Source organism: Vulpes lagopus, chromosome 5 (genome assembly GCF_018345385.1).
Source record: "Vulpes lagopus strain Blue_001 chromosome 5, ASM1834538v1, whole genome shotgun sequence".
Classification (NCBI taxonomy): domain Eukaryota; kingdom Metazoa; phylum Chordata; class Mammalia; order Carnivora; family Canidae; genus Vulpes; species Vulpes lagopus.
This window is the reverse complement of record NC_054828.1, coordinates 77,066,072-77,088,056: the sequence shown is the minus strand read 5'-3', so window position 1 is coordinate 77,088,056 and position 21,985 is coordinate 77,066,072. Positions and strand designations below refer to the sequence as shown.

At 45.2% G+C, this 21,985-nt stretch overlaps 1 protein-coding gene across 14 annotated transcripts in view; it reads right to left on the bottom strand.

The window, feature by feature from the left end:
• LOC121491101 (phosphodiesterase 4D interacting protein) overlaps positions 1 to 21,985 on the bottom strand; it is a 183,433-nt gene that overhangs the window by 15,583 nt on the left and 145,865 nt on the right. For 12 of the 14 annotated variants that reach the window (XR_005987862.1, XM_041755555.1, XM_041755550.1 and 9 more), the window contains 13 exons: positions 18,295 to 18,730; positions 17,253 to 17,445; positions 16,263 to 16,379; positions 15,155 to 15,665; positions 13,132 to 13,367; positions 12,030 to 12,081; positions 10,724 to 10,947; positions 9,926 to 10,078; positions 7,768 to 7,953; positions 4,317 to 4,568; positions 3,033 to 3,164; positions 2,229 to 2,348; positions 396 to 585 (listed from right to left, as the gene is read on the bottom strand). Coding sequence is in view for 13 of the 14 variants with exons in the window: in XM_041755555.1 (XP_041611489.1) it covers positions 396 to 585; positions 2,229 to 2,348; positions 3,033 to 3,164; positions 4,317 to 4,568; positions 7,768 to 7,953; positions 9,926 to 10,078; positions 10,724 to 10,947; positions 12,030 to 12,081; positions 13,132 to 13,367; positions 15,155 to 15,665; positions 16,263 to 16,379; positions 17,253 to 17,445; positions 18,295 to 18,730 (2,802 nt within the window). In the remaining variant the exon portion in view is untranslated. Of the gene's footprint in view, positions 1 to 395; positions 586 to 1,010; positions 1,836 to 2,228; positions 2,349 to 3,032; positions 3,165 to 4,316; positions 4,569 to 7,767; positions 7,954 to 9,925; positions 10,079 to 10,723; positions 10,948 to 12,029; positions 12,082 to 13,131; positions 13,368 to 15,154; positions 15,666 to 16,262; positions 16,380 to 17,252; positions 17,446 to 18,294; positions 18,731 to 21,985 lie in introns of those variants that run through there. The other 2 variants (XM_041755552.1, XM_041755543.1) reach the window with 2 other exon arrangements.

The following is a 21,985-nucleotide window of genomic DNA, read 5'->3' as shown; positions in this document are numbered from 1 at the left end:
GCTGCAAGCAGTAGGAGGGGCAGAGGAGGAGGAGGGAAAGGAAGAGGGAATTCCAAGCGAACTCTGAGCTGAGCATGGAGCCCAACACAGGGCTCATTCTCAGGACTCCGAGATCATGACCGGAGCCAAAATCAAGAGCCAGGTGCTTAATCGACTGAGCCACCCAGGTGCCCAGGATATGCTGAAACCTTCTAAAATAGGGTCTTACTCTCCCAACTTTGGAGTGAAAAAGGCATCCCCAGAGAAGTCCTTCTCTCTCCTAAAGTCATCCATAATTCAGGAATAGCAGGTGGGAAACTGAGGGTCCTGAAAGGCACCAATACCAGTCTTGCCATTCTCCGCTCTTCTAAATCTGAAAACAGGGCTACCTTCCTTCTCACTGGGCTCCATCTTACCTAGAGTCTTTCTCTTGGAGGGACAGGCGCTCCTCCTGGAAGTGCAAGATCTCCTGCTGCTTCTCCTTCAAGTCTTCCAAAAGCTGCTGCCGTTCCTCCTTTTGGTGCTCTAGCTCCATTTCCAGCTCTTGAAGTCGGGATTGAGAGGACAGTAGAGCCTCCCTCAGGCATTCTGTCTCCTGGGAGTGCTCTGGTGAGCAGAACAAAGGTGTATTTACAGTGTGGGGCCAGAGGTGATCAGGAAGATGAGCCCAAGCTCCTCCATCCCGACACAGGCAACAGGGAAACTAGCTCTTGCCGCAGCTGCTGTGGGAGGCAGAAGGCATCAGCTGATTACATCCACACACCTGGGGGAAGGTGCAGCCTCATCTTTGCACTGCCCTTGATCCTCTGATTTAATAAGGTCTACCCTGCTTTGAGAGAAAACACTCTGGGGCAGCCCCGGTGGTGCAGCGGTTTAGCGCTGCCTGCAGCCTGGGGTGTGGTCCTGGAGACCCGGGATGGAGTCCCACATCAGGCTCCCTGCATGGAGCCTGCTTCTCCCTCTGCCTGTGTGTGTGTGTCTCTCTCTCTTCCCCCCTCCGTGTGTGTCTCACATTAATAAATAAATAAAATCTAAAATAAAAAAAAGTAAAAAAAAAGACTGTCCTTTAAAAAAAAAAGAGAAAACACTCTGGTTTCTAATGCTCGCTATTTTCTAAGCTCATGCACCTTCTGTGATATAACCTGTTCTTGAATTTTGCCAAAGATCAACATCAAGATGTCTCATCTACGGGTTTTTAGAATATTTTACATTTGTCAATTTGACAACAGGGAAATCTGTTCTTTTCTGGGCCTGTGGCATCTAAATGATCTTCATGGTTCCTCAGAGACGTTGACAGGGACTCTGAGAATCAAACTGCAGGTGCTGTCAGTCCTGGGGGGGGGGGGGGGTAGGGGCAGAGGGAGTCCCGGGACCTGGCTGACTATGCTTGTTTACATCTGGGTATCTTCTCCCCAGTGAGGTCTGTGCTAGCCTGTCCTGGCATGCAATGGTGGTTTCACAGCTGTGCCTTCTCTCTTATCTTTGAAGTCATGTTATTTCCCCATCAGTGACTTTCCCCCTTACACCTTCCTGCTCTGAAGAGGCAAATTTCAAAATAGACACTTGATGTCTCTTCCCATTCCACAAGCATTCTTTCATTCTGAGCTTAATGCTTTAGGAAACTATTAGTCTTTCATGGCTTTTCAATAAACATTTGAAGATAAATATAATTTGCTGTTGAGAATATATTGATTTGACCAAGTCAATTGACACTAAGCTCAGCTACCCCACAGGTCACAGAGAAATGATGTCCTCTCCCCTTTGAATTCCCATCCGAGAGTATTGGGAAAGTTCTGGAGGACATTCTGCTGACACCTCCAAATTCAGAGTCCTGAGAGTTCTGAGCAGAGAGGAGCCTGGAAGGAGCATATGAGAAGAGGTAGTGAGGAGACAGGGATGAAAGATCTGTGCTGGAAGAGACACAGGAAGCTGTAATAAATTCTGGACAGGTAGAGCAGACACTTAACCAGTATCTAGTTTCATAACTAATAACTGAATATCTGAATGTCTAGGGTTGCATGAAGGTGGTGGATTTCCTAGAGCTATTTGTTCCTGGAGCCTCAGAATGTGAGGGCCCTAACCTCTCAGAGAGAAGCCCCTTCTAGACTGAGAATAGCCCAGAGATTTTGGGTTAGCAGATTAGCTGTTGATTCTATCATCCTCTTGGGGCTTCTCCAAGTGGTGACTGGTGTGGTCAGGAGGAAGGGGAACAGGAATGAGCACAGTTTCTTCTGGCTTTTACCACCCACCTCTAGAAACATGACTCAGCTGAGCCTGAAGGCTCCGGTTTTCTTCCTTAAGGACTCTGTTCTCATTGTAGAGCTGAGGTGTGGGTTCCAGGCCAGGACTGTAGAAATTAGAGGTGGATCCTGTCCCAGAAAATACAAACAGACAAGTTACACATTTGGGTAACAGATGCTTTCAGAAGTTACCCATCTTGTACCTCCAGAAATACTATTTCAACCTAGCAGAAATGCTTGGGTACTTGAGGCCTGGACCCAAACCCCAGTGGGCTGAATGCCTCGTTTCTGTGTGCCTCCTCCAGTGGGTTCTGTGCGGGCACTACAACATGCCCTAGCTGCACCCGGGGCTCTTGCCCTGCAATAGTTGCTGCTGTGCTGTGGGCAGGACCAGGGTGTATAGAAGGAATGACCTCCAAGTGACAGCAGCTTGAGAGGAGACTGTGAGGAGAAAGGCCACCTCAGTGAGTGGCTGGGGAGGGCCCTGGCTGGCCTGGCTCTACCATTTGCCAATCCCATGACAAGGCACAGAGAGGTCAGCAGGCAGTTGCATGAGCAGATTAAGGACGGGATGAGAAGTCAGACACTCTGTGGACATACCTTGTTAGTTCTGCCATGAGGAAAGTTCCCTCTTAGCTCCAGTCTATCTACAAAGCGAGGATAAGAATATCTACCCCACCTGACTTGCTGGACAGTTTGAAAGGAGCAAGTAGAGTAAAGCCTAGCATGACGCTTTGAAAAGCGTGAAGCTCAGCCCTCCCTTCAGAAGTCCCCCAATCATGCCCAGACATGGTGGCTCTGGGCCTCTCCTACCATTGCCACGGGCTGTGCAGCTGAGCCGGTGTTCCAGCTGTTCCCGCAGGCGGTCATTGATGCAGATGGACTCCTCTAGGCGCTGGCGCAGGTTCCGGATTTCACCAAGATGTTCTTCTAGCAGGTCAGCCCCTGCAGCCATCCCACCAGGAGAGGAAAGAGGTGGGAGATGGAGAATCCTGGTCACTGGCGGGGCCTGGCCAGTGGCCCCTCAGCAGGATCCCTAAGCATTTCTGCATCTTTCCACCAACCGCCTTTTCTCACATGGGCACTCAGGAACTCAGTGACTTTGCTTAAAGAGTAAACTGGTTTTCTAACCCAGGACAGCCTGGCACTAAGCATGCCTCCCACAGGGCTTCTCCTACACACAGAAAATCTGAGGGAGTTTTAAAGATTTGTTTATTTTTTAATTTGAGAGAGCGAGCGAGCGAGCATGAGCAGTGGAGGAAAGGCAGAGGGAGAAGTAGACTCCCTGCTGAGCAGGGAGCCCAATGTGGGGCTTAATCTCAGGATTCCTGAGATTATGACCTGAGCCAAAGGCAGACACTTCATCCACTGAGACAGCTGGGTACCCCAAAGCATGAGGAAGTTTTAAGTGTAAGTGTAGAGTGACCAGTATAAGTGGGGAATATAAGGAAGTTCCATGTGGTTTAGAAAAATAACTGAAGTATCTGAAAAGGTGTGGTGACCTCCCGAGTGTGACTTTCTCACCTGAGTGCAGTGGGGAAGACCTCACTCTATCCTGATACCATTCCTCTCACTGATACTTGACTGAACACTTTTTTTAAAAGATATTTTTTATTTATTCATTCACGAGAGACAGAGAGAGAGAGACATAGGCAGAGGGAGAAGCAGGCTCCCTGCATTGAGGACCCAGGACCCCAGGACCACCACCTGAGCCAAAGGCAGACACTCAACCACAGACAACCAGGTGCCTCTGAGCACTTCTTAACAAGGCTTTAAGCCCTTCCTCCAGCCTTAGAGAGAAGGCCTAAGGTAAACAGACATGTATATAAACTTCTTCTGTGTAGTGAATGACATGAATATGAAAGCACAAGGTACGTCCCTGACTTTCCCAGGCCTCTAAATAGTACTGACACCTGGGCAGGGAGGCTGCAGGGAGGCATGTAGAAAGGTCCAGCACTGATCAGGCCCTTTCATTTTACCCCTACTTGGTGAGTTAGGGACTAGAGAAATGAAAAATGTCCCTGCCCATGTAGCAGAGGGGTAGACTTTAAGTGAGATTTCATCTCACAGGCCGACCCCCTCAGCTTCATGTTTTACCTGTGGGTTTGGAGTTAAGCTGACACACAGAGGATCCTGAGGATAAGTCGCCTGATACACTCCCCTTCTGAGGCCTCATCACATCCCACTGGCTGCCGCTACCCAGGTAGCCAGGCTCCAGGATTCTGCCCAATTCTGTGCTGCCACTTGGAGGAGAGTGGGGCTGGGCAGGGTTGAGATATTGGGAAGAGTTGGCTTCTAAATGGTTTCTTGGTAATGCAGCTGGGGAAGCAGGATGGACGGTGCTGACACCTGGGCAGAAAGAAATGTGAGTGAGGAAGAGAATATTGGAAGGGAAGGACCAGCAAGGAAGTGTGGGATTGTTGATAATGGACAGCAATGAGGACACGTGCAATGGCGGAGATCCCAGTCCATTCCAGAATACCAGTTAGATGAAGAGCATAACCTAGAGGCCATAACTTTCACCCTATGTATTTTCTTGCATGAGACATCAAGAGGTAGAGGATGGATAAAGTATCTGAAAGTCACCAGTGTACACAAAGGAAAAGTCCAATAGCTCTGTTCCTGGCTTCTACTATAATTCCTCATGATAGAGTCCAGGAAAGTTTCAGAAGGAAAACTCATTCCCAAAGTCAGGGGATACAGCACATTCCTATTCACAGATGTGCTCAATGCTAGCATCCATGGAGGGATGTAGGACCTTTCATTTAACATAGGCCGATGCTTCCGTAGATCTTAGGAAATCATGGGCCTTCATCTGAGCCAAATCATCTTTGCTTCTATGTAAAAAGAAGTCCAGCCTGCAGAAGAGACAGGTGGATAGGGCTGTAGTTTAGGATATTCATATTCAGAAGATGCTTTCTTTCAGGGATTATCAGTATGGGCAGCAGAGTAAACAGGTAGCTCAACCTAAGCAAAGAGGAAGAGGTCATCAGCCCCACCAACCAAGCCAAACTCCTCTGAAGGGATAATGCAACTGGCACTTGTCAATTTTTATCTCCATTTATAACTGGTTCTCAAATTTGGCTGCATATTAGAGTCACCTTGGAAAATGTAAACAAATAAATACTGATGCCTGGACCTCCCAGAGATTTTTGCCTTAACTGGTATGAGGGTACAGCTTGGGTACTGGATGTTTTAAAATCATCCCAGGTGATCTTAATAGACAGCAAAGTTTGAGAAGTACTCTTTCCCCAATTTGGAAAATACTAGGTGTTTATTAGCATCCCTGGGAATTAAAAAGGGGGATGAAAAATGTCAACATCTAAGTTTGTTTGTTTTTTTTTTAAGTAGGCTCTATGCCCAATGCAGGGCTTTAACTCACAACCCTAAAATAAAGACCTGAGCTGAGATCAAGGATAAAATGCTTAACTGACTGAGCCACCCAGGTGCCCTTTAGCATCTAAATTTAGGATTCAGTAAAGATACGACGATTTCCTACCTCTTTCACACTCCCTTCCACCCTAGCTCAACATAAGGCAAAGGGGGAAAATCAGGGATTGTCAACAGCTTACTTTTTAACCAAGGTCTTAGAAAGTTCCAAGTCTATCAGTAACAGTGATCAGTATTTTCATGTTCCAGTTTGCCCTGGCCACACAATACAGAGCACATGCCCTAAACCATGCAAAGACACCAGACAAACTCTAGCACAAGGAGATTTCTGCCCCAAGGTGACCTGAGAAACCACCATGCACCACTTTCCACGTGGAAGCCTGTTCAAAGCAAACAAGGAACACTGGTAATCCCTCAGAGAGGGCTTTGCTTCAGAATGGATAAGACAGGGCTATAATCTTGCTCACCAAAGCTGGGAACATCCAAACTCTGGTCAATGGCTTACATTAGACAGGACTTTAACAAATATCCACAGACCATTTTGCACAAATGTTAGCTTCTATCTTTCCTTTTGGACAAACTGACAGATATGGAAAGGTAAAGGAAAAGAAAAATAAGCTAGAGGACACTCGTGCCATTTTGATACAGGAGAAATTTGTTATCCATCAAATTATTCCAGAACCACTAAAGGAACAAGTTTTAGGTCATAGACATCAAAATCTTCTACTGATCTCTAAAGAGAAAGAGAAAAGATTGTTCAAAGGGGCTTCTAGAATTTGTTGAGCTTAGCTCAGCCATATGTTCTGAGCAGGATGGTAACAAAACCATCCTAGACAGAAAAGGTAAAATGGAAACAGGAAACTGGAAGCAGAAGACCTAATTCAAGCCCATCTCTCCCACTTACTAGTAACCTTAAACAAGTAGCTCTACTTTCCCAAGCCTTAGTTCCCTGCTCTGGCTCCACCTATCACTCAAGTGGTGTGAGGCTCAGGTAAGACCAGGTTCCTGTTGCTGGGTAAGCCTAGATTGCCTCATCTGTGTAAAGCTGTGATAAGCAGGAGGCAGTCTTTTATTTTATTTTTGTTTTTAGGAGGCAGTCTTTCAGACTTCACTGCTGCAAGAAGGAAGATGTAAAACTCTTCTAAAAATGGTCTTATTTAATTGGTTTTGGGAATCAAACTGGGACAGAGTAGGCTAGACAGCATATTAATTTTCAGAGATGACAAAAGAAATAAACTGGGGTAAATGACAACTGGGGCTTCAGGTATATAAATTCTTGGCTGTGGTTCTAGATCATTGGACACTGTGCATGGTGACTCTTAGCATCAATCTCTGGATCACGTGACTCTTTTTTAAAGTCACAGAATGTGATTTTAAGGTAACATCAAACTTATTTCTAGATTTTTAAAAGCATTATTAGGAGTAAATTCTTCACGTGACGGTTTTTCTTATTTTTTTTAAGCTATAGTTAATCACCCACAAAATTTTTATGATGAGGCATCCAGCCCATACATATATCAAAGCCTTTCCAAAAAGATGACTGCACATAGTCTATAACTGATAAGCTCAATTATCTCTGGGAGTCAGAGGGTAGAATTTATAGTCAGATATCACAGCCTGTGCTTCTGGTTCTAGCCACCCAGATGTCACCTGTCCAGGGGTAGAAATGAACCTTGTACAACAGCAAGAGGGGCTTTGCCACTTCTTCTGAATCCCTCACTACCACCCTTTTTGCCCTCAACCTAATGATGTCAGGATCTGAACTTGATTAAAAAGCATTTTTCATAGCAGGAGAATATAATAGGCATGGAAAGGATTCCCCTGAAAGTGGCCATCTTTGCCTCTCAGGCAAGGTACAAAAGCTTTTTCCATGTCATCAAGGTGTCAGGGCTTCACTATACTTAGTGGTACCCCACACTGTCAGCAGTGGGAGAGGACCAGGTCTAGGGCCTGATGAATTGATGTGACACACACATCAGAAAGATAACAGTAAATATATTTCCAAAAAAAGCAAGCAGAGCCATCTGTCAATCATCCACTAGTATTGTGTACACCCTATGTTTTTTTTAAAAACTCTGCCATCAAGCCAAAGCCATGCAGAGCCACACAGGGTAGGGCTGCCATGCCCAAGCACACAAACACAGCAGGAAGTGCTCACTTTCTCCCAATTGTTTCTGCAGCATCTGCAGCTCCTGCTGAGCCTCTGCCAAGGAGACCATAGGTGTCTCACAGCAGCCAAGGAGGGGAGGGCCAGTGGAGCTGAAAGGCAGGAAGCTGGGTGGAGCTGAGGGCAGTGGTGCCTGGGGAAGGCTAACCAGTGTGGATATGGAGGGAAAATGAAGGCCTAGAAACACAAAGTTGGGAAGAAAGGAGACACGTCATTAGAAAGGAAGTGGGAGAAAGGAACGGGGAAAAGATGGAGAAGATGAAACTATTTCTTGTCCAGATGCCTCCTTTGGTGGTGGCTATCATTCAGCATGGTGCTTGCTGACATGGCAAAGGGCAAGCATTGCTATCCAAGAGGCTGGCTTAGCTGGCCTCTCTGCCTTCTCCCTTGCCAGGGATATCTGGCATACATATTCTAGGCTCATCTTGGAAACAATTGGTTATAGAAGGCAAAGTTGCATAACTGTCACCTGGGCAGCTATGAGATTTCATCCCAGCTATCCCATGAACAGATTGGTCAGGATGGTTATGCCTCAGTGCTCTCAAACATCCCTGGGTGTGTATCAGTCCTTGCCCCTGTGACAGGACTCCCTGTACCTAGAACTCCTCTGAGAGCATGAGGGCTCACCCTGAGGAAGGCAGGAGCAGGCCAGGACTGTGGGAAAATGTACATTCCTCATGCATGTAATTCAAGTCTCATGGAAACAAACCTCAGAATCTCAAATCAGTGTATTCATTTACCAAATGAAAAATAAAGGTCTTGGTGAAATGACTCAAACACAATAGCTTGCATGCTTGTCTGGATGTTCAAATCACTTAGGAAAAATTCTTAATATGTGCAGATTCTTCAGGCCATGATCTATGTAATCATAAACTTTGGGAGGAGGGCTTGGAAATGTGCATTTTAAAAAATCTTCACAGATGACCATGATGTAGCCCATCTAAAGACAGGTCTTTAGGGACCCTGGGATGTTCTGATGTTTGAATCGGTCTCCTTTTTCCTAAAAACAGTTTTGTAGCAGGTAGCCCATGGAGGGAGCCGAAACCAAGACTGACCTGTGGAGAATGCCTCCTGTGGAAGACAGTGCTTACATTTTAAATCACATCCCTTGCCCCAGGATGCTGACACACTATCAGAGTAGCACTGCAAAGACACCCACGTTGCCAAGAGACACAGGCCAGGCATCCCTAGGCATCCCCTGAAGGGAAGCCTTCTGATTTTAAAACCCATGGCCTTCTGCTCTGTTTGATCCCACAACATTTACACATATGTCTAAGTGCTAGGCATATAGCTTTTTCCCATGACTTCCCTGGGCCAGCTGCTGCCTACTCTGGCCCAGAAACTTTGAGCTCAGGCTCTGAAAGAGTCAGACACATCCCCTCTTTAAGATTTCAGTGACTTGTTCTCAGGAGAGCTGGGGGCAGCAGAAGGAAAGCACTGTGATCTCTGGGGGCACCTTACCACACTGAAGGCAGACAGACGATTGTGGCAGGAGGTAGGAGGTGAGGACAAGGTTTGCCTTTTTCCTGCCATTACTGGTATGGGGCTGTGATTGAACCGCACACCCCCCAGCAACTAGGCTGGGGCAGGTAAATAAAAACTACCCCAGCTGGCTCCAGGATACACACTACATACATATCGAGGGCTGCCAACCTGTTCGTAAATCCATGAATGATCATATAATAGGAACAGGATCTTTTCTGAGGTCACTGAAACATCCTGAGCTGCTACAGAGGCTTACAGTACAGATAAAATGGGTAATGTTTACAGGTGAGCAGAAGTGGCTTTTGTTGTGTTGTTCTTTGGCTACTGTAATCCTAGGAGAAACATTTTGCCTCTTTGCTCCCCAGGGTAAAATGAGAGAAAAGAAATGAAAATATTTTCTTTAAAATGATTCTCCAATTACTGGTCAAAATTATTATGCAGATCAAAGTCTATTGTAGATTTCTGATTTTTCTAAAATATTTAAAACAAAGAAAACTCAGACACAAGTGGTGAACTATGATGATCTCTTGATTTCATCTAGGATTTAATGCATATAATTTATAGCACTCTCTCCTGACAGTGGAGACATTCATCCCTGAAGAAAAGTCAAACAGGCTGCTGAGGGAGAAGAGAAAAACCTCCCGCCATGTCAGCTGTCGCATACCTGGATGGGCCTGGCTGGCCTCTTGGGGGGGGTTCTGGGGAGCTGGCAAGCTGATGGGGTTGCTGCTGGGTTCGGCCTTAACCCCCTGAGGTACACTGGTTGCTGATGGTTTAGAAGACAGTACAGCAGAATGACTCAAATGATGGATGGAATCTACAAAACCCATGAATGAAAGAAAATGGTGGTTGACAAAGAACTAGAATCTGGCCTTATATTTAACCAGGGGTACCAAGGCAGAGCCTTGCTTTCTGGAAAAGCATCAAGCACAAGCACTGTGAACAGTGTTCATTTCCTTGCTTTCAGAAAGCTTCTTGAGTGGGGCAAGCCACCTTAGAGGTGATAGGCCCAGATCTGGAAACCATGAAAATGGTGCTTCTAAAAATACCAGGTGGGACAGACAGCATCTGTGACCCCTGACAGATAACTTGGGATACTGTTCAGGAAATGCAGCAAGCAAGATCATTGCAGGAGAGATAAGATGTCCCATTTTAAGAAGGAAGTTAGTCAAGTAGTCTGTGGTCATGAGGCAGTGGGGAAGAAAAGTTGGCCAGGATCTTCTCACTCTTCTCACTGTGGTTCACCTTGGGTCTACCAGTGTGCACATCCATTGGAGACCCAGTGACACCCTGCAGAGTCAGGAGCAGAGCAAAGATCCTGAACCACAGGGGCTTGTGCTTGGTGCTTGGTCCCAGAGCCATGTTCAGCCTGATACACACCAAGATGGATCTATAAAGCCTGGTTATGGAAGTTTCCCCTCAGCCTAGAGAAAGGTGGTACCACTCAGAAAGTGGAGGCTACCTGAGTGACCAGGCGGAGCCTTCTTCTCTTCATAATGTGTGTACTCGCTGGCTACATCCATGTCAGAGCAGGCTTCCAGCTCATCAGACAGGAAGGAGGAGCTGCTGGGAGAGCGGTGGGAGTCTGACAATGCATGGCTGCTGGAGGGTGTGAGAGACCGGGCATCTAGCTTGGCCTGCAGGACTTCAATCACTTTCTCCTTCTCCTGCAGCTCCCTGCTGAGCCTGGTGGGGTGAAGTGGGACAACAGGTGAAGCCAAGGTCACTGGGTCAACTAGTCCTGACTAAGGCACATGGGAAAAGCCACAGAAGTCAAGGAAACCATTCCTGCAAAGAACGATCAAAATAACCTATCACTGATTAGGGGCGGAGAGTACAGAGGTTTGGGGAGCAGTAGCTAGTCAGTGCACTGGCCACATGATGTGCTGGGGACTGGCGGAGATTGGGCTAACTCCCTAAGGCACTACTGTTCTAAGTGCGGCCCCAGCAGAGCTGGAGTCCGAGAATTCTTGGTTACCAGTCTCCAAGAAGATAAGTACAGTAATTGAAGGTGAGTGGTGAGAAACATATAGCAGTTTGAAATTATCATGGACAGCCAAAAGCAGGGTGTGTGGAATCATCTGGTTGATTGTCTATGTCTGTGATGGATCAGAAATAATAACCAAAAAAACCCCACTTTATTCTTCACCACTGGAATTTTAAGAAGCACCACATAGTCTAAAGCACACTTCTGACACAAAGGGGCTTGAATTAGTGGCTACAGTGGATTTTGGCCCCATATTTTACTGCACATTATACAATTATACATAGTGACTCATTGAAAACTGGCTCCTGAGACACTGTAGCCTCCCAGGCATCTGCAACACCTAGGCCTTTCCCCTTAGGAATTGTACTGTGGTTCTTTGATTCTTTATTCCCCCAAGGAAATTGGGCAGTTATTAAACTAGCAGCCAATTCAGCTTGGGGTAAGCTGACTTAGCAGCACAGCTTCAACTTTAAACACATAGGAGGAAAGCAGAGGATAACCTGAGGGTGCCTAGAAGCCCTGGAACCTGGTTAGTTTACTTTTGGATCAGACTGACTCTAGGTTACCAAGCCTGGAGAATAAATATGCAAATAGAAGTCAAAAGAATTATAGCAAAAGAGAGTAAAGAATTAGGCTAAAAACAATAGTAAGGTGTTTCATGAATTCATTATAAGCAGCATTCTACCCCCACCCCCCACCACCCCGATTTATGAAGTTGTAGTCACCCTGGACCCCTTGAGCCTTGTTCCTGATTCCTTTACCAGACCCTATTTCAAATTACCTGAGGGCCAGTGGTTCAAGTCCAGCTTGATCTTTCTCACTTTTATGATCCTCTGTAAGCCAAATTCAGAAAGAAATGGTAAGAAATTAAACAGGTCCCACTTCCCACATTATAAATGCAGGAGCTTATGTGGGTACAGAACGGTGACTCCTCTATGTCCAGGACATGTAGGATAATTACTCTGGGAGGCTGCAGATTGTATCCTCAGAGGGGAGACCTGTAGGCTCTCCTGAGCTCACAAGGCACCTCTCCTGACCTGGTGATCAACATCATGACATCTTCTACCCTAAATTGATGCAAAGAAGTTTATTTTTTTAAAATTTTTTTTTGATGCAAAGAAGTTTAAAAGGCACTTGCCCAGCCTCTCTCTGGAACATTCCAGCTTCTAGACCTGCCACAGACTGACTCCTAGATGTATGCTCTGTGTCGCATCATAGCATTCCTGTAGAACCCACTCTTGCTCTGAGGAGATGACAAACAGCCCTGTCCCAACCTGTGCACCAGCATGTGGGATGGCTGGCCCCCAAGACCGATTGTGCTCCCCCTCAGGTACTCTCAAGAATTTTTTTCTAGGCAAAGAGCTCCATTAATAATAACCAATAATAGCCAATATTCCTAGTCCTTGCACCATGACATTCAGTGCCCAAACCATGGCCAAAGGGGAAGGTGCTTTATCCATATTGGAATTATATTCACGTATGACACCATGCAATAAACAAAGAAACAGATGCTGAAAGGCTAAGCCATTGCCCCAGGCAAGTTAATGGAAGCATCCAGGCCACCACCTGGGTCTTGCAATTCTGTCAGGCTCTTTTGCACTATGATGAGGTCCTCTAATCTCTTCTCACTTTCTCTCCCTTAGCACTGGATGGACATAGCCTACTTCCCTAAAGGTCACTTGCCACGAGTGCTCAGGTTTCTGCTGTCGCAATCATGACCTCTCCAACCCTGTGTCCTAGTCAGTCCTAATCCTGTAATGGTCCCGGGAAATGAAGTGGAAGCAGGACCTGGGTTAACCAGCTGTGGTGGAGGTGTGGTGGCCGCCTGGGCCTGAGGCTGTGGGAGTGGCTGAGAGTGTGCCAAAGCACTGTGGCCAACTTACTGGTGCTGAGTTTACTGGTGAGCCTCTCTGTCAGCTGGCTTCCCTGGGCAAGTTGCTCACGGAAGCTCTGGCCCAGGTAGTAGTCAATGTCATTGCTCCTAAGAAGGTCCTCAAAAGATTTTACTGTATCTTTTGCATGCTGGGTGAGAAGATAACAGATACCTCTCCCTTCTCGTATCTTCTGGCGTAGGTACGACAGCTCTCGGGCCTGATCCTGAATTAGGGAATCATATTTCCTAATATAGGAGACAAGAGGAAAAAGTAAGAATGAAAATGAGTGAACGTTAAATTATCGGCCTTTGGTAGAGATTTCTTTTCTTTTCTTTTTTTTTTTTTTTTTTAAAGATTTTATTTATTTATTTATTCATGAGAGAGAGAGAGAGAGAGAGAGATAGGGGCAGAGACATAGGCAGAGGGAGAAGCAGGCTCCATGCAGGGAGCCCGATGTGGGACTCAATCCTGGGACCCTGGGATCAAACCCTGAGCTAAAGTCAGATGTTCAACCACTGAGCCACCCAGGCGTCCCTGAGAGATTTCTGTGAGACCATCTCTAAGGAGCTCCCCAGGCTATATTCTGGCTCAGAAACCAAAGAAGGTATTTAAGAATAAATCTTGCTCTGATACATGACTACATCAATCTAGTGTGCCACTGTTCTTACACTGTTTTATATATGTTAGTCATATGTCCAGGTGAATCCTATCCTGTGGAGGTAAATATGGTGCCAAATTTTACATTCCTTCCAGAACTAGTAGAGAGTAGATTCACAGTTGATACTCAATAAACACTAAATGTATTTATTGAGTAGATACTCAATAAACACAATAAATAAAAATAAATTTAGTGATTAGAATCACTTAATCCTGGGATGCCTGGCTCACTCAGAAGAGCACGCATCTCTTGATCTTGGGGTCATGACTTCAAGCCCCATGCTGGGTAGAGAGATTACTTAAAGTAAATAAATACATAAACTTGAAAGAAAAATCACTAAGCCTAGATAGGATCTTTCCTGCCTTCTATTTCAAAGACCATCTATATTAGGGCAGACTGTATTTTGCAAAGATGGCCATTACACAAGTTCCTATTCCACACAGAGTTTTGTGATTTGTCTTTGCCCCTTCTTTCATCATCAGGTAGAGGCTATTCTCCACTCCTTAAATCTGGGCAAGCTCTGTGACTACTTTGACCAAGATAAGGATGGAAGTGACACTGTGCCAAGTCCAGGAGTAGCTCTTAACTGTCCTGGCAACTTCTACTTCCTATCTGTTGGAAGCCAGCTGCCATGTAGACGTGGAACTACCCTGAGACCACTATACTATGAGCGGCCTACACTGGGAAGAAAAACCCTAGAAGACAAGAAGCAATGGGGAGAAAGAGAGAGGCCAAGGAGCACCATCTCACCAGACATGTGAATGAAGAAGCTATGTCCAGCCTGAGCCACCATCTGATGGCAGCCTTATGAGACCCCCAAGCATAAGCCACACTGTTGACCCCAGTCAATCCACATAAATTATTATTTGAGGCCTCTAAGCTTTTGGATGGTTTGATACTCAGTGCAGATAACAAGGACCCAGATGGAAGTTTACCCAGTGTTTTTCAACACAAAGTTTCAATAACAATAATAGATATGGCAAGTAGTAGAGAGAACTTAATATATGTTAGGTAATTATTAAGTACTTGTATTAATTCATTTAAATCTAATAATCACCTTTTGAGATAGGTTCTCTTACTATCCTCATGTAATAGGTAAGCTGTACAGCTAGAAAGTGCCAGGGCTAGGATTCAAACCCAGCAGTCTGGCTCCAGTCTTACTACTACATATATATCCTATCACTTTACTAGTAGATCCCTGAGAGGAAACCCAGAGACCTACTGATCCTGCTTCGGATCTAGGCCTAGCATTTATAAAGGTGCTCTTCTGATTACCATGATGGATTCTCTCTTCTACCTGCCTGGACTAGCCTACCTCAAACACAAACTTAGATGTCATCAATCAAATAGAGGTCCAAAGAGTACCCTACTTACCCAGGCCATGAGGCTGATCTCAGCTCTTCTGCTAGCTTCCCTTCCACTCCAGTTTTCGGGAGCTGGGCCTCCAGCTGAGACACTCTCTGGATCAGACTCTCCAGATCCTTTTTAGCCTGAAGCCCTGGGGTGCAGAAAGCCCCAGTGCCATCAGACAGCCACCCCTCATCCTCGTCAGTGACACTGTGAGGTGAGGATCCTTCGAGGGTGCCAATGGCCTTCAGCTTTCTCGGTCTCTCCAGACTAGATGAATAATCACTTGTAACTGAGAGGGACCGGACCCGGCTCTTAAGATTCTGAATGATCTTGTTGGCATTCTGCAGCTGGGCCTTCAGATCTCTGATGTCCTTATGTAGGACAGAGATGTCTTCTGACTTTCCATATGCCTGGAACTCCTCCTGCTTCCCTCGATGGCTTTCCAAGGGCTTCTTCCCTGGAGGGCTGGCCAGCAGTGAGCCCAGGTGCCCCACCATCAGGACTGTTTCCCTGAGGCTGTCATGCTCCTCACACTCTGAGAAAAGACAAAGACAGCTTCCTGAATAAAGCTATACATGCTGCTGTAGTTGGAGGCAGCTCTGGTGCTGGGAATAAGAACTATTAGAGCAAACGTTAAAGTGGTACTTTATTCAGCCCTGCACTTCACTGCTTTACTAGTGTTCAAATATGGTATTTCTTAGCCACCCAACAGCCCTGAAGGTCAGGCACAGTCATCTTCTATGGCACTGTTTTTCTTCTCTACTCGATTTTGGTTTGGTGGATGCCCTTACAGTCAAAGTCTTTCTATAAAGAAAAAAAAGTTTAACATACAGTTGGCATACCCCCCAAAACTGGTCTTTTCATTAAAAAGTAAGTCTCAGATGATAACCTATTTCTTCTTTTAATTAACAGCAGCATGCTGAAAACTAATTAGTGACATTCCAACTCACACTCAGCCTTATGTTGGGCAAGAGTTCTGTGCCAACCTTCTTGTCACTCTCTGGTCCTGGGTCCCCTATTAGTCTACAATATCCCCTCAGCCCTACTCCTCATCAGCAGTGGGACTGGCCAACAGCTCCCAGATGTGAAGCTGACTCCAGGGAGGCCAAGAGCCCTGCCCTTGTGTTCTTACCGGGACTGGTGCTCTCCTCCCGCTCAGCCTCATTCTCACTTCGGCCACAGGTTTCATAGCCCAGATCCTGGAGGTCCACCTGCACCTGCTTGCTGTCCTGCTTCACCAAGGATTCACCTGCTCGGGAAGATACAGAGGGCGTTACAGAGGATCTGAATTTCCCACTACTCCCAAGATCTCAGTAGCACATGCCCTAGTCCTCAGGGGGCAGAGAGGTCAGAGCCAGAGTGAGATAGATGCTTCTTCAGACTCAAGTGGGAGAGGAGACCACCCACTCCAGGCAGGGCTTCCTTCCACCAGGATGAGCCTATGTTTGCCACTGATGATCTGACCTACAAAAACTGAGGCTTTCTGGGGACCAGACATCTTTAAGTTGGGTATTATATATTACCAAACCCAGAAGCCCCAGTGAAACTAGTAGTGCTTTATCCACAGAGGCTCAGTAAATATGTGAATGGAGCTGAACTAATTCCAAGTCCTAAAACATCTAGATCCTTACTTTTCATTAAGATAACTAATCACATGTGACTACTTCATATTAAATTAAAAGTAAATAAAATTCCTGATTTGAACTAGCCACATTTCATGTCTTCTGTAAGTATTTCCATCACCACAGGAAGTTCTATTAGAAAGCCTGGATTCTAAACCAACAATGATGATATTTTTTTTTGATTATATATTTTTGAGGAATATTATTTGGTGCCAAGAGGAGGAGAGAAACTATGTTGAGAGACATAAGGCATTTTGCTGCCTATACCAGAAATCAGCAAACCTAGATGTTAGCCCATTTCTTCACTATATGCTCATGCAAACTTGTTTTGTTCTTTATTCTTCTCTGCAGGTGCAATTAAATATCCATTTCCACAGTTCTAGGACCCTGGTCAGGATTATAGTTGTTTTGAGGCTGGGGAAGAAAAATCAAGTCTGCAAAGCATGTAGTTTCTCAAGGAGAAGACTGACACGTTCATGATGGTGAACTCTAAGACTTACTAAGCATGACTCGGTATTTCTCCAGTTGGTTGGCCTGTGCAAAGACTGTGGCTTCCGATATTAGCAGCTTCTCCTGGAGATCCTGATAGCGTTGTCTGCATTGGGCCAGCTGGGAGCGCAGGTGTTTGGTGGATCCAGGAAGGCTAAATTCTGTCTGAGGCCCAGGGTCTTGGGCCTGGGGCCGGTTATCCAGCTGCAAAAAGAGCCAGCATAGGGACCAGGGCAGTAACAGCCCCGTGTAGTCATGGCCACTACCCCTTCTGAACCGTGTGGACTCGATTCAAGGGTTTGTTACAGCACTACTCATGACATTTGGCAGTCACTTGCTTTCCAGACCAAGCTCCTGCCGAGCTAGTATATTTTATTCATCTCTATCTACAGCACATAGCACCAGTAGAGTCCACTGAGGAGCTCTCAGTAAATGTTGGTTCAGTGGTTGAAAAGAGAAGGGGTAGAAACCTCTAATCATCTCTCCTTGCACTCCTGTCCCCCCAACTTGTCCCCTCAGAATCCTCTGTATTCTCCATTTATTCAATACTCAGCAAAGCCCCTCTCCTTATGAGGATCCAATAGCCCCTCCTGTGGCTCAGGAACAGAGAGCTGGGAGGAGCTGTGATGAAAATGGCAGTGATAAGGAGAGATGTCATTACACACCACCTGTCTGGGCTAGCTTAACCCCAAGGCATCCCTAGACTGCATCCTATTGAAATGGTCTGTTTGTGTCATCTTTCCCCACTGTACTGAGTACTTCCAGGACAGAGCCCAGCTCTTACTGCCTGCTGCCTATGCCTAGTGTGGTTATCTGGAAAATTAAATGCTGAAGAAAGACTTATGAAAGATTAATTACCCAAGTAAATGAGAAACTGTTGTAAAAGCCTTTTCAAAGGCTGAACGTGTAGACTATTACTACTGCTTGTGGTGCAAAGGTGCCCTTCCCTGAGTCCTTCTTGACCCACAGGGTAGTACTGTTGAAGGTAAAAACTGTTACCTCCAGCACAGACCTTCTGCACAGGTCTTTCATTCCATCTAATCCCATACTTACTTGGTGGCCATCCACTGAGAGGGTAGCCCCAAGGTCAAGGCTCTGGGGTCTGGGGCAGGGCCTTGTGGTCATATGCTCTTCTTCCTGGCACTGGGGCTTCTCCGGAGAACAGACCAGCTCTGTGTTCATTCTGTCGATCTCCTGGTCCAGGCGCACTAGGAGCTCTGGACTAAGTTTACTATTCCCATCCTTGCTGCTCAGCACCAGCTGCTCTTTGAGGAGGTTGATAATGTTGTGGGCATGCTTCAGTTTTCCCTGGAGCTTTCTGAACTCAGCCTGAAGGCTATTTTCATTCAGACCTCCTTTGGCTGCCACAGTTTCCACTGTCACCTCGCCCTTCTCCTTGTCTTCCTCGATCTCCCATCCATCAGACATTGCTTCTCCCATCTGCTCTTTCAGCTCTGCATTCTCAAGGCAAAGGCTCAGCATGGTGTTCCTACAGGAAACACACACCGTGAGCGGCTGGCTCTGGTCTGGGTCCAGCAAAGACTTCAGAGACACCCCAAAGCATGAAGTAACGTCAGAGAGCTACAAAGGTGCCCTTATTTTGTAGACAAAGGAACCAAAACTCAGGAAAAGAGAGACTTGCCAGCACTACCACACGTACTTTGTGGCGACGCAATTGCTAAAAATCTTGGACTCAACACACCTGGTCTAGTTGTCTTAACCCATGTCATTTAGCCTCTCTCTCTCTCTCTCTCTCTCTCTCTCTCTCTCTTTTAAGATTCCATTTATTTGAGATAGAGAGAATATGAGTAGGGGGCAGAGGGAGAGGGAGAAGCAGACTCCTTACTGAGCAGGGAGCCTGATGCTGATCTCGAGCCCAGGACCCTAGGATCACCACCTGAGCCAAAGGCAGATAATTTAACTGACTGAACCACCCAGGTGCCTCTCAACCTAAGGTTCTAATTTTCAGTGGCCTCTGGAATTAACTTATGCTGTTAAGAAAAAAAAAAATAAAGACCACGTTGCTTGCGACAAATTTATTATTATGGATTCTAGAATTCTATTAATTATCATCAGTCAGTTCTCAACCACTGAATGAGAAATTAGGACCTGGGGAAACAAGAAATAAATAATACTAATCAGAACTACAATCAAATGTACTTCTGTAATTATTTTGTTTAATGCCTGGCTCTTGTGATAGATCATCTTCATGAGGTCAGGACTCTTTCTGTTCTGTTCACTCTGTATCCCCAGAGCCTTCACAGCACCTGCCACATAAAACATTCCTATTTGTAGAAGAAATAAAATGGATAAACAACTCATTTTCATCAAGACATTCTAGACCTTACCCTTTCTTCCCACCAAATCCTTCACCAGGGTTGGATGGAAGCCATAAAAAACATGGCCTTAACAAGGCAATTCATTTAAATAGGTAGTTTGCTTAACCTCTTTGAGTTTCAGTCTCCTTTTATGAAAAATAAGGATAACTTGGACCCAGTGAAGTTACTGGACTCTTAAATGAAATTGCATATGTGGTCTGGTTAGCTCAGGATCTGCCACAGAGGAGTCATTTTATTCTGCTGTACCAGCTGCAGACCTGAAAAGTACTAATATCAGAATCCTATGAGGTCCTTGTTTAAAAAAACCAAACTTTAGAGCTAAGGCTCATGGATCTAGATGTTGCTTAAGTTCTGCAGGTGATTCTTAAGCATGCTAAATTGAGAAGTGCTGCCTAAAGGAGCCAAAGACACAAGTCATTCACACCTGGAAGGATTAGCAGTCGCCTATCCCCCTAGATTTGGTTTCTTAGAATCCTGAAGTCTTCAAAACATGAGCAATACCTGTCTAGTGGGAATTAAGAAGAAAAAAAGAAAATACTTTCGGACATGGGAATCAGATAGACTGACTATCCAGGAGAGTTTCCTCGATGAAGAAGGGGGACAGGTATTTTGCCAAAACTGAGATGTGAGATGGAGAGAAGGCAACACATGTGTAGTATGGAAAAAATATCTGGTATTATATTATAGCTTCATTTTTGGGGGAAAAACTGTTTTCATGATATAAACCGAAGAGAACAAAGCTCAACAAAGTCTTCTCAAAAGATGGGCTTTCCTTAGATAGATCTTAGCTTTTCGCAGTGGCAGTATCATAGGCAATGAAGTTTACCTGAGGGATGATTATTGCTAATGGAAACATTAGACAGATTCTGTCTTCTACAGTATCTGTGATTCTTAAGGTTGGATGGAAAGGTGAATCAGAGTTTCAGGTTAGTAATTCTGGGGAAAAAAGAAAATAAACTATGAAGGTATCTACATTTGGTTTGATTTTATATTCAGCTGTAGGATCAAAAGAGATGTACTGTTCTTATCCAAGAGCTTAACCAAGTTTACACATAAAAAAGGTTAAGTAAAATTTATGCTTGGGGTACCTGGTTGACTAGGTCAGTAGAGAATGTGACTTGATCTCGAGGTTGTGGGTTCAAGCCCCACATTGGGCCTATATAGAGCTTACTAAAAAATAAAAACTTTTTTTTATTTTTTTATTTATTTATGATAGTCAGAGAGAGAGAGAGAGAGAGAGAGAGAGAGAGAGAGGCAGAGACACAGGCAGAGGGAGAAGCAGGCTCCATGCACCGGGAGCCCAACGTGGGATTCGATCCCAGGTCTCCAGGATCGCGCCCTGGGCCAAAGGCAGGCACCAAACCGTTGTGCCACCCAGGGATCCCTAAAAACTTATTCTTTCACTTAAGTAGAATTTCACTTCAGTAGAAGGAAATACCATGGGGTGCCTGGCTGGCTCTGTCAGTTAGGCATCTGACTCTTGATTTTAGCTCAAATTATGACCTCAAGATTGTGAGACTGAGCCTGTCAGACTCCTCGGCAGGCATGGAACTACTTAGGATTCTCTATCTTCCTCTCCCTCTGCCCCTCCCTGCCTTGTGCTCTCTTTCTTTAAAAAAAAAAAAAAAGAAAGAAAAAAGATCATGAGCATTCAGAGTAAAAGAACAAACATGAAGGATGATCACAAGAATATTTCCAAAATTTTTGGCAAATTATATAGCATAGAAGAAAAGGCTTACATATTAAAAATTGGGAGGCAGGGGTCTAGCCATGGACTAATATGCAACTTTGAGCAAGTTGCTAGAACTTTTTACACTGGAGTTTTCTTGGCCATGAAATAAGGGATAGGCTAGATGCCAAGGTCCTCTTTAGTGTTAATATTATTCTATGACTCAAGGTTGCTTAGGTGGCATGTAATAGGCAAGGATGAATGAATGAATGGATTAGCCCTACATTATTAGCATGTTCCCCAAACATCTTTTGAAAAAATGCCATTAAAAACAGAGTGGCCAATCTAGCCAATGAATCAGCTATATGCCACTTTCATAAAGTTAACAAAAGAGCAGAGATTATTACAGTTGCTACTCCATGATGTAGGGATTCATGCTGCTGAGAGAGAGCTGAGTGGAGATGAAGGGGTCCCTGTAAAAATCCTCCTCCTTCAACAACTATTCTGGTTCTGCATGCAGCAGCAAAGCATCATTTCTCATATCTTCCAGTCAATTCAAAGGGCAACACCTGTCATACAACTGGGATGTTTGCACTTGTGACTGCATAGCTAATAATGGGCATTATTATACTGAATTAAGACCAGATTTAAATAATTTAAATGGTAATTATTAACAATCACCATTATCCAATATTACTGAGTTTTCTCTAAAGAATTCAAACCATTAAGGCATGGA